Source organism: Coregonus clupeaformis, unplaced genomic scaffold (assembly GCF_020615455.1).
Source record: "Coregonus clupeaformis isolate EN_2021a unplaced genomic scaffold, ASM2061545v1 scaf0363, whole genome shotgun sequence".
NCBI classification, from domain to species: domain Eukaryota; kingdom Metazoa; phylum Chordata; class Actinopteri; order Salmoniformes; family Salmonidae; genus Coregonus; species Coregonus clupeaformis.
The window spans coordinates 142,501-155,000 of NW_025533818.1; the positions used below are offsets into that span (position 1 = coordinate 142,501).

The window sequence follows — 12,500 nt, forward strand, 5'->3', positions numbered from 1 at the left end:
GTTTTTCACAATTCCTGACATTTAATCCTAGTAAAGATTCCCTGTCTTAGGTCAGTTAGGATCACCACTTTTTTTTAAGAATGTGAAATGTCAGAATAATAGTAGAGAGAATGATTTCTTTCAGCTTTTATTCCTTTCATCACATTCCGAGTTGGTCAGAAGTTTACATACACTCAATTAGTATTTGGTAGCATTGCCTTTAAATTGTTAAACTTGGGTCAAACGTTTTGGGTAGCCTTCCACAAGCTTCCCACAATAAGTTGGGTGAATTTTGGCCCATTCCTCCTGACAGAGCTGATGTAACTGAGTCAGGTTTGTAGGCCTCCTTGCTCGCACACGCTTTTTCAGTTCTGCCCACAAATATTTCTATAGGATTGAGGTCAGGGCTTTGTGATGGCCACTCCATTACCTTTGGACTTTGTTGTCCTTAAGCCATTTTGCCACAACTTTGGAAGGACGCTTGGGGTCATTGTTCATTTGGAAGACCCATTTGCGAACAAGCTTTAACTTCCTGACTGATGTCTTAAGATGTTGCTTCAATATATCCACATAATTTTTCTTCCTCATGATGCCATCTATTTTGTGAAGTGCACCAGTCCCGCCTGCAGCAAAGCACCCCCACAGCATGATGCTGCCACCCCTGTGCTTCACGGTTGGGATGGTGTTCCTCTGCACCCCTTTTCCTCCAAACATAACAATGGTCACTATGGCCAAACATTTATATTTTTGTTTCATCAGACCAGAGGACATTTCTCCAAAAAATACGATCTTTGTCCCCATGTGCAGTTGCAAACCGTAGTCTGGCTTTTTTATGCCGGTTTTGGAGTAGTGGCTTCTTCCTTGCTGAGCGGCCTTTCAGGTATTGTCGATATAGGACTCATTTTACTATGATATAGATACTTTTGTACCTGTTTCATCTAGCATCTTCACAAGGTCCTTTGCTGTTGTTCTGGGATTGATTTGCACTTTCCGCACCAAAGTACGTTAATCTCTAGGAGACAGAACGCATCTCCTTCCTAAGCGGAATGACGGCTGCGTGGTCCTATGGTGTTTATACTTGCGTACTATTGTTTGTACAGATGAACGTGGTACCTTCAGGCATTTGGAAATTGCTCCCAAGGATGAACCAGACTTGTGGAGGTCTACAGTTTTTTTTCTGAGGTCTTGGCTGATTTCTTTAGATTTTCCCATGATGTCAAGCAAAGAGGCACTGAGTTTGAAGGTAGGCCTTGAAATACATCCACAAGTACACCTCCAATTGACTCATATGATGTCAATTAGCCTATCAGAAGCTTCTAAAGCCATGACATCAGGTTCTGGAATTTACCAAGCTGTTTAAAGGCACAGTCAACTTAGTGTATGTAAACTTCTGACCCATTGGAATTGTGATACAGTGAATTATAAGTGAAATAATCTGTCTGTAAACAATTGTTGGAAAAATTACTTGTGTCATGCACAAAGTAGATGTCCTATCCGACATGCCAAAACTATAGTTTGTTAACAAGAACTTTGTGGAGTGGTTGAAAAACAAGTTTTAATGACTCGAACCTAAGTGTAACTTCCGACTTCAACTGTAGTGTGTAGTAAAAATTGGCAAAAAACACACACAGTTCTTTCCACAGGGTCGTGGGGTGAGACAGGGATGCAGCTTAAGCCCCACCCTCTTCAACATATATATCAACGAATTGGCGAGGACTCTAGAAACGTCTGCAGCACCCGGCCTCACTCTACTAGAATCTGATGTCAAATGTCCACTGTTTGCTGATGATCTGGTGCTTCTGTCCCCAACCAAGGAGGGCCTACAGCAGCACCTAGATCTTCTGCACAGATTCTGTCAGACCTGGGCCCTGACAGTAAATCTCAGTAAGTAATAATGGTGTTCCAAAAAAGGTCCAGTTGCAAGGACCACAAATACAAATTCCACCTAGACACCGTACCCCTAGAGCACACAAAAAACTATAGATACCTCGGCCTAAACATCAGCGCCTCAGGTAACTTTCACAAAGCTTTGAAGGATCTGAGAGATAAGGCAAGAATGGCCTTCTATGCCATTAAACGGAACATAAAATTCGACATCCCAATTAGGATCTGTCAAAAAATACTTGAATCAGTTATAGAACCCATTGCCCTTTATGGTTGTGAGGTCTGGGGTCTACTCACCAACCAAGAATTCACAAAATGGGACAAACACCAAATTGAGACTCTGCATGCAGAAATATGCAAAAACATCCTCCGTGTACAACGTAAAACACCAAATAATGCATGCAGAGTAGAATTAGGCCGATACCCGCTAATTATCAAAATCCAGAAAAGAGCCGTTAAATTCTACAACCATCTAAAAGGAAACGATTCCCAAACTTTCCATAATAAAGCCATTACCTACAGAGAGATGAACCTGGAGAAGAGTCCCCTAAGCAAGCTGGTCCGGGGGCTCTGTTCACAAACACAAACAGACCCCACAGAGCCCCAGGCCAGCAACACAATTAGACCAAACCAAATCATGAGCAAACAAATATATAATTACTTGACACATTGGAAACAATTAACAAAAAAAACAGAGAAAACTAGAATGGTATTTGGCCCTAAACAGAGAGTACACAGTGGCAGAATACCTGACCACTGTGACTGACCCAAACTTAAGGAAAGCTTTGACTATGTACAGACTCAGTGAGTGTCACGATCGTTGAGAGACAGGTCAGACCAAGGTGCAGCGTGGTATGCGAACATGTTTATTTACTTAATAAACATACAACAAAACAATAAACAACGTAACGTGAAGTCCTCCGGCTATACACATACAAGCCAACACGGCGCAAGATCCCACAACTAAGGTAGGCAAACAGGCTACTTAAGTATGATCCCCAATCAGAGACAACGAGCGACAGCTGTCTCTGATTGGGAATCACACCCGGCCAAACACAGAAATACAATACCTAGAACATAAACATAGAATTTCTAGCATAGATTCTCACACCCTGACCAAACCAACTAAAGACGACCGGCCTCTCAAGGCCAGGGCGTGACAGTGAGCATAGCCTTGTTATTGAGAAAGGCCAAGGTAGGCAGACCTGGCTCTCAAGAGAAGATAGGCTATGTGTACATTGCCCACAAAATGAGATGGAAACTGAGCTGCACTTCCTAACCTCCTGCCAAATGTATGATCATATTAGAGACACATATTTCCCTCAGATTACACAGATCCACAAATAATTAAAAAACAAATGCAATTTTGATAAACTCCCATATCTATTGGGTGAAATATCACAGTGTGCCATAACAGCAGCAAGATTTGTGACCTGATGCCACAAGAAAAGGGCAACCAGTGAAGAACAAACACCATTGTAAATACAACCCATATTTATGTTTATTTGTATCTCCCATTTGTACTTTAACTATTTGCACATTGTTACAACACTGTATGTAGACATAATATGACATTTGAAATTTGTTTTTTCTTTTGGAACTTTTGTGAGTGTAATGTTTACTGTTCATTTTTACTTTTCACTTTTGTTTATTATCTACTTCACTTGCTTTGGCAATGTTTAACATATGTTTCCCATGCCAATAAAGCCCTTAAGTTGAATTGAGAGAGAGAGACAGAAAGATAGACAGTGGAGAGAGAGAGAGAGAGAGAGAGAGAGAGAGAGAGAGAGAGAGAGAGAGAGAGAGAGAGAGAGAGAGAGAGAGAGAGAGAGAGAGAGAGAGAGAAAGGCAGATAGAGAAAGAGAGATAGTGATGCAGAAAGGCAGCGAGGCAGGCTTGGCACTGGTCGAGAGCACAGAGAGATTTACTGCCATATGTTCGCTGAACTTTTATGATTCAATTGGGATTGGTAGATAATAAAGCCCTTCTCTCACGACAACAAGACAGAAGCATCCAGTCCAGTACAGTCTGTATACCCACAGCCCTGAAGCACTCAGGCTTCTGAAGAGCCACATTCTGGGTCTTCCTCTTTCTCCTCCATATGTGACCGGCTCGATTTGGTCTTATGTAGCAACATAAGAGAGAACATCCCCCACTACCTCAGTAACTCACCATGTACTGGTACTATCCTCCACTACCCCAGTAACTCACCATGTACTGGTACTATCCTCCACTACCCCAGTAACTCACCATGTACTGGTACTATCCTCCACTACCCCAGTAACTCACCATGTACTGGTACTATCCTCCACTACCTCAGTAACTCACCATGTACTGGTACTATCCTCCACTACCCCAGTAACTCACCATGTACTGGTACTATCCTCCACTACCCCAGTAACTCACCATGTACTGGTACTATCCTCCACTACCCCAGTAACTCACCATGTACTGGTACTATCCTCCACTACCTCAGTAACTCACCATGTACTGGTACTATCCTCCACTACCCCAGTAACTCACCATGTACTGGTACTATCCTCCACTACCCCAGTAATTCACCATGTACTGGTACTATCCTCCACTACCCCAGTAACTCACCATGTACTGGTACTATCCTCCACTACCCCAGTAACTCACCATGTACTGGTACTATCCTCCACTACCCCAGTAACTCACTATGTACTGGTACTATCCTCCACTACCCCAGTAACTCACCATGTACTGGTACTATCCTCCACTACCCCAGTAACTCACCATGTACTGGTACTATCCTCCACTACCCCAGTAACTCACCATGTACTGGTACTATCCTCCACTACCTCAGTAACTCACCATGTACTGGTCCTATCCTCCACCACCCCTAATTTCTCTACAGTGTCTGTCCATGCCAACTCACCATGCACTGGCACTGCTGGCAGTTCTCCACCCAGGTGTCTCCATTGCTGTATGTAATGAGTCTGTTCTGGTGTAGACACTGGCTGCTGAGGCCGGGGTCACACTCTGGACAGCAGAACAGGTCGGCTGTTGTGGTCTCACAGTCACACACCATCCTACGACACATCACCAGACCAGACTGTAGGGGGGAGAGAGAGAGAGAGAGAGAGAGAGAGAGAGAGAGAGAGAGAGAGAGAGAGAGAGAGAGAGAGAGAGAGAGAGAGAGAGAGAGAGAGGCAGAGAGAGAGAGAGAGAGAGAGGGAGAGAGAGAGAGAGTCAGACTTTTCCTTTCAGATCTACATTTTGACATGTTAGATTTAGGGTTAGATTTGAACTGCAATATAGAACTCTGATTGGAAACTCTTTTTCCAAAAGACTCAAATTCCCAAGATTCCTCAGGAGGTTCTACAGTACATCACTCACCTGGCAGGAGCAGACGGAGCACCTGTCGTTGTCCAGCACCCAGATCTGCCCATTGTGTTTGTGCTTGTTGTCATGGTTACAGTCGCCAGTGCAGTTCTTGCCGTGTGGGCACCTGCAGTCGTAGCCTCCGTCCACGTTGAAACACACCGTATCGTTAGCACATCTGTGTCTGCCTGTCGCACACTCATCTATATCTGTAGAGAGGAGGGACAGAGAGACTATAGGTTAGTGTATGAAGGAGGAGGGACAGACAGAGAGACTATAGGTTAGCGTATGAAGGAGGAGGGACAGACAGACAGACTATAGGTTAGCGTATGAAGGAGGAGGGACAGACAGAGAGACTATAGGTTAGTGTATGAAGGAGGAGGGACAGACAGAGAGACTATAGGTTAGTGTATGAAGGAGGAGGGACAGACAGACAGACTATAGGTTAGTGTATGAAGGAGGAGGGACAGACAGAGAGACTATAGGTCAGTGTATGAAGGAGGAGGGACAGACAGAGAGACTATAGGTTAGTGTATGAAGGAGGAGGGACAGACAGAGAGACTATAGGTTAGTGTATGAAGGAGGAGGAACAGACAGAGAGACTATAGGTCAGTGTATGAAGGAGGAGGGACAGACAGAGAGACTATAGGTTAGTGTATGAAGGAGGAGGGACAGACAGAGAGACTATAGGTTAGTGTATGAAGGAGGGAGAGACATATTATATGTTAGTGTACAAATACACTTTACCCAGGAGTTAAATCACAGGGGAAAAATAGAAATGGGTGAGATATGTGTCTGTATAATACAATGTTGAGTATAATTCCAGCACCTAATATCCTTTTGCATACCAATACTGTGCTTATACAGGTGAGTCTAGTCCCCCAACTTACCTTCACAGGACTCCCCATTGGCTGAGAACATTCCGTTGTCATGGTAGCCGTCCCGACACTCACAGTGGTACCAGCCAGGCAGGTTGACACAAGTGGCTCTGCTGTCACACTCCACGAAGCCATCAGCACACTCATCAATGTCTGGTGACAGACACACACACAAACATATGTTTCAGTTTCACACAGGTGTGCCTAATGCACTCATCTTTACATTTGAGGTATGCAACGTCAACTACGCAGCCAGGCCTCCATTATAGAAGTATGGGGTATTATTCCCATTCCTGTCATTCATTTAATACATCAAACACTAAGCCCTTTCAGAGGCCCATAATCCCCCTTTAGAACGCAGTCAGGATGGAACAACGTATGGGTCAATTGCTGCTATATCCACAGCACAGGTGGCTGGTGGGGGGGGGGGGGGAGGGACTCATAATAATGGCTGGAATGGAGTAAATGGAATGGCATCAAAATATGAAAACCATGTGTTTGATGTGTTCGATACCATTCAATTTATTCCGTTCCAGCCATTACTATGAGCCCGTCCTCCCCAATGAAGGTGCCACCGGCCCACCTATGATCCATAGGAGATGGAGGATCATCTCACAGGCCATTGAGCAAAGCCATTTGGATAATGAAGGCTTGGGTCATATAATATCACGCGTCATGGAGCTCTATTAAATCCATCACTGTGTTACATGGAGGGGGTCAATCACCTTAAACCAGAGACGGAATGGAGTAAATGGAATGGCATCAAAATATGAAAACCATGTGTTTGATGTGTTCGATACCATTCGATACCATTCAAAGAACCCATTGCCCTTCATGGTTGTGAGGTCTGGGGTCCGCTCACCAACCAAGAATTCACAAAATGGGACAAACACCAAATAGGAGACTCTACATGCAGAAATATGCAAAAACATCCTCCGTGTACAACGTAAAACACCAATTAATGCATGCAGAGCAGAATTAGGCCGAAACCCGCTAATTATCAAAATCCAGAAAAGAGCCGTTAAATTCTACAACCATCTAAAAGGAAGCAATTCCCAAACCTTCCATAACAAAGCCATCACCTACAGAGAGATTAACCTAGAGAAGAGTCCCCTAAGTAAGCTGGTCCTGGGGCTCTGTTCACAAACACAAACAGACCCCACAGAGCCCCAGGACAGTAATACAATTAGACCCAACCAAATCATGAGAAAACAAAAAGATAATTACTTGACACACTGGAAAGAATTAACCAAAAAAACAGAACAAACTGGAACGCTATTTTACAGACTCAGTGAGCATAGCCTTGTTATTGAGAAAGGCCGCCATAGGCAGACCTGGCTCTCAAGAAAAGACAGGCTATGTGCACACTGCCCACAAAATGAGGTGGAAACTGAGCTGCACTTCCTAACCTCCTGCCAAATGTATGACCATATTAGAGACACATATTTCCATCAGATTACACAGACCCACAAAGAATTTGAAAATAAATCAAATTTGGATAAACTCCCATATCTATTGGGTGAAATATCACAGTGTGCCATCACAGCAGCAAGATGTGTGACCTGTTGCCACAAGAAAAGGGCAACCAGTGAACCCATATTTATGTTGATTTATTTTAACTATTTGCACATTGTTATAACACTGTACATAGCCATAATATGCCATTTGAAGTGTCTCTATTCCTTTGAAACCTTTGTGAGTATAATGTTTAATGTTAATTTCGTATTGTTGATTTCACTTTTGTTTATTATCTATCACTTGCTTTGGCAATGTAAACATGTGTTTCCCATGCCAATAAAGCCCCCTTAAATTGAAATTGAGAGAGAAAGAGAGAGAGAGAGAGAGAGAGAGAGAGAGAGAGAGAGAGAGAGAGAGAGAGAGAGAGAGAGAGAGAGAGAGAGAGAGAGAGAGAGAGAGAGAGAGAGAGAGAGAGAGCGAGAGAGAGAGAGAGAGAGAGAGAGAGAGTGAGTGAGTGAGTGAGTGAGTGAGTGAGTGAGTGAGTGAGTGAGTGAGTGAGAGAAGTAGAGAGCGAGAGAGAGAGAGAGAGGGGGAGAGAGAGAGAGTGAGACAGAGAAAGAGAGAGAGAGAGAGGAGAGAGTGAGTGAGAAAGAGAGAGAGAGAGAGAGAGAGAGAGAGAGAGAGAGAGAGAGAGAGAGAGAGAGAGAGAGAGAGAGAGAGAGAGAGAGAGAGAGAGAGAGAGAGAGAGAGAGTGAGTGAGTGAGTGAGTGAGTGAGTGAGTGAGTGAGAGAAGTAGAGAGCGAGAGAGAGAGAGAGAGGGGAGAGAGAGAGTGAGACAGAGCAAGAGAGAGAGAGAGAGAGAGTGAGAAAGAGAGAGAGAGACAGAGAGAGAGAGAGAGAGAGAGAGAGAGAGAGAGAGAGAGAGAGAGAGAGACAGAGAGAGAGAGAGAGAGAGAGAGAGAGAGAGAGAGAGAGAGAGAGAGAGAGAGAGAGAGAGAGAGAGAGAGAGAGAGAGAGAGAGAGAGAGGAAAGAGGAGAGAGAGAGAGAGGGAGAGGGGGAGAGGGGAGGGAGGAGAGAGAACATTGAATGCTCAGAAGACCTTGATTTTGTGAAAGGCTCTGCTGAATGATTGTGTGGTATTCAAAGGTAGTGTCTGTGTTTGTGGTGGTGGGGGTTGAGAGTGTTGTTTCCATTTTCCCAGCAGGTCAAAATGTAGCACTGAGAAACAGGCTGCAGAGGCAGACAGCTTACATGGAGGTAGAGCCACTTATTCTATTTGTTGAAGCATTTAACTATAGCTACGTTTCAAATCAATTCACCATTTAACTATAGCTACATTTCAAATCAAATATATATTAAATCTAATCAAAACTATAGCTAAAAATAAAATAAAATAAAACCACCATTAATTGAAAGTGTATTTAATTTACAAAGTATACAGAGTTCCCTGCTGAATATCAAATCTGAAATCCTATGCTATTAGAAAAGTATAACTAAAATGAACTGGATGCCACTGAATAGCTGGACAAGTAAACAGTGAGGAATGACATACTGTAGATGTGTCTCTCCATTGCTCAAATCCCTGTCTCCATGCCTCTCTCCCTCCTTCCTCAGAGAACGTGTTAGCATTTAAGTGACTGTTGGTTGAACCAGGTCTTCATGAGGCCCACTGGGAAATCACTGTGGTTTCTATTCACTGTGTGCGTCCCAATTGGCCCCCTATTCCCTATATAGTGCACTGATTTTAACCAGAGCCCTATGGAATAGGGGGCCATTTGGAACATAGACACTGTGTGCCTGTCCCCAGGACATCACCGCTCCGACCGTCTGTCGCTGCAGCACTGCAACTCATTTGTCAGGGATATGTCACTGTGTGTGTGTGTGTGTGTGCGCGTGCGTGTGTGTCGGTGTGTGCGTGCGTGCATGTTTGAGTGTGTAAGTGCGTGTGTGTGCATGCGTGCGCACGTGCATGTCATGTTGACTGAGCTTACAGCAGACTTTTACTTTGAAAGCGAACCAATTCAGACTGCTTGTACACTGTGTTAGAACAAAGTTATGGCAGGCAATTTACCCCATGACCCACAAAACGCAGCCTCAATGAAAAGGTGAACTGCAATTACCATTTATAATATCTGGGCTGACTGCTAGCTGGGGACATGGGATCATAAATATGTAGAGGCCATTCCTTTAAAGCAGGAAGAACAATCTCTTGATGTATGATGGTCTATGCATATTATACTATGGGTAGAAAATATTTCATACAGAGATTAAATGATTTGGGGGTCAAGCAATAAACTCGATGATTGTTAATTAATTAAATATTCATCCTTTTAATGGATGAACATCTTTTCAAAGAAAATCAGGATTTGGTTAGACCTGATATATACAGTTAGATCTGATATACAGTTAGACCTGATATACAGTTAGATCTCCTCTCCTCTTCATTCCACTCATCCTCCCCTCCCCGCATCTCCTCTCCCTTCCTATCCTCTCCTCTCCTGTCCTCTCCTCTCCTCTCCCCTCCTCTTTCATTCTCAACCACTCCTCTCATCTCCTCTCCTCTCTCCTCTGCTCCTCTCCTCTCTCCTCCCCTTTACTCCACTCCCCTCTCCTCTTCCATCCTCTCTTCCCCTCTCCTCTCTCCTCTCTCTTCCTCTTCACTACTATTGAATAACTCCCTCCTAACACTGTTTCTACAGCAACAACCACCACTGTCTCTACAGCAACAACCACTGCCTCTCCAGCAACAACCACCACCACTGTCTCTCCAGCAACAACCACCACCACTGTTGAAGACGGCAACTTGGCATTGTCACGTTTGAAGTCAGGAATGTCTTTGTTGTGTCATCAACCCGTCGCTCGGGAAACTCAGCGGGTTTGCCAAGTGCGTCATAAGCGACACTGCACTCACAGGATTGTGGGTAATGCTTTACAACATTCCCCCCACCAACGCCCCACTCCCCTAATACCGCTCCCAAAAACTTTATCGAGACAAGCTTCACCGAGACGAAAAAGAACAAACATAGTGACAGGAAGTCTTATCAAAGAGACTCCACTCTACCTCATTAGGATTCTCTCTAACGGAGAGAGAGAGAAATAGAGAGAGAGAGAGAGCGAGTAAGAGTGAGTGAGGGAGAGAGAGAGAGAGAGAGAGAGAGAGAGAGAGAGAGAGAGAGAGAGAGAGAGAGAGAGAGAGAGAGAGAGAGAGAGAGAGAGAGAGAGATTTAGGAAGAGTGATTAGGAACTTAGGGAGTACATCCATCCACAGAGAAAAACATTTGCATATTCAACTGTCACAGTGGCTTAGATCCAATAGCGGTGGTGTATCAATCAATCACACTCAACGCACAGAGCGAAGCCGTGTCTTATGATTACTGGAGTGGGAAATAAACATGATACAGGATTTTGGTCTTGAAATTTGCATGACGGGAATATTGGTGTACTGATACAGATAAGCTTCACAGTGGTACCATTTTATTATTCACTCACTTGGGGATCAAATCAGTACATCACAACTTGAGATGCATGAAGTTTAGTCTTTTCATCTCCTAGTCTCCCATCCAAACTTGTCTAGGCAAGGTCTCAGAAAGAACCCCTTCTCAGAGGGATGTTCCACACACAGGATCATATTATGGATGGATGCAGGCACAACATATACAAACAGAACTAAACCATTGTTAACTTTCAGTTCTCTGTAGCACAGGATAGCTTCTTCAGTAACAAAGAGAAGAATACGAAACATATTAAAATAACATTTCCCTCTTTTCAATGGCAGAGAAAACTGTTCTCCCTCTGTATTCAAACCTCCTCCTACGTCGATATGAGAACAAATACAATTGAGAAATATTAACTTTTATCAAAGCTTTTATCATAAACACATATACTGTGGATAGCAATATCTTCTCTCCCAGTTCCTTTTCACCTGAAGATGTAATATCTGCGGAGACTAATGGATTATATTGTTATCATAAAGCCAGGAGCATATAGATCTTAGGATAATAACACAAGCAGGCAATCACACACACAGAGGCTGCAATGGAACAATGCTATTCAATATGCTTCTCTCTCTCTCTCTCTCTCTCTCTCTCTCTCTCTCTCTCTCTCTCTCTCTCTCTCTCTCTCTCTCTCTCTCTCTCTCTCTCTCTCTCTCTCTCTCTCTCTCTCTCTCTCTCTCTCTCTCTCTCTCTCTCTCTCTCTCTCTCTCTCTCTCTCTCTCTCTCTCTCTCTCTCTCTCTCTCTCTCTCTCTCTCTCTCTCTCTCTCTCTGGAGTGATAAAGAAAACTAGGAGCGGGCGAAACAACACGCTCCGGCCCAAACACACACACACGTAGCAAAATATATAAAACATTGGCGAATGTGTCAGATTCATTGGCAGTCTTGCTTATCTCTAAGAACAAACCATTAAATAAAGCGTAGAGTGTTTGTGTGTGTGTGTCGGTGTGTGTGTTTGTGTGTGTGTGTGTGTGTCGGTGTGTGTGAGCCAAAACATTGAGGAATATCTCTGTTCTCACATCCTCCTACGGCAACAACTAACAACAGACCAGGGTTACCACACTTTACCAATACCTCCCTGATTTTACATACAGTCCATACCAGCTGTCACCTATCCTCTTTCCCACTCCCTCTCCTCCCCTCCCTTCCTCCCTCCCTCCATCCTTCTCTCTCTCTCTCTCTCTCTCTCTCTCTCTCTCTCTCTCTCTCTCTCTCTCTCTCTCTCTCTCTCTCTCTCTCTCTCTCTCTCTCTCTCTCTCTCTCTCTCTCTGCCTGTCTCTCTCTCTCTCTCTCTCTCTCTGCCTGCCTGTCTCTCTCTCTCTCTCTCTCTCTCTCTCTCTCTCTCTCTCTCTCTCTCTCTCTCTCTCTCTCTCTCTCTCTCGCTCTCTCTGCCTGTCGCTCTCTATCTCTCTCATTCTCTCTCCCCTCTCTCTTTCGTTCAGTCACTCACACATTGAGGCGTG

The 12,500-nt window shown here is 44.1% G+C and overlaps 1 protein-coding gene across 2 annotated transcripts in view; it reads right to left on the bottom strand.

Annotated features, from left to right (window-relative positions):
• The window catches only part of LOC123484577 (protein kinase C-binding protein NELL2-like), a 154,724-nt gene that overhangs the window by 11,376 nt on the left and 130,848 nt on the right, over positions 1 to 12,500 (bottom strand). For both annotated transcript variants that reach the window (XM_045215070.1, XM_045215069.1), the window contains 3 exons: positions 6,099 to 6,239; positions 5,224 to 5,417; positions 4,763 to 4,939 (listed from right to left, as the gene is read on the bottom strand). In XM_045215070.1, coding sequence (XP_045071005.1) covers positions 4,763 to 4,939; positions 5,224 to 5,417; positions 6,099 to 6,239 — 512 coding nt within the window. The remainder of the gene's footprint in view (positions 1 to 4,762; positions 4,940 to 5,223; positions 5,418 to 6,098; positions 6,240 to 12,500) is intronic.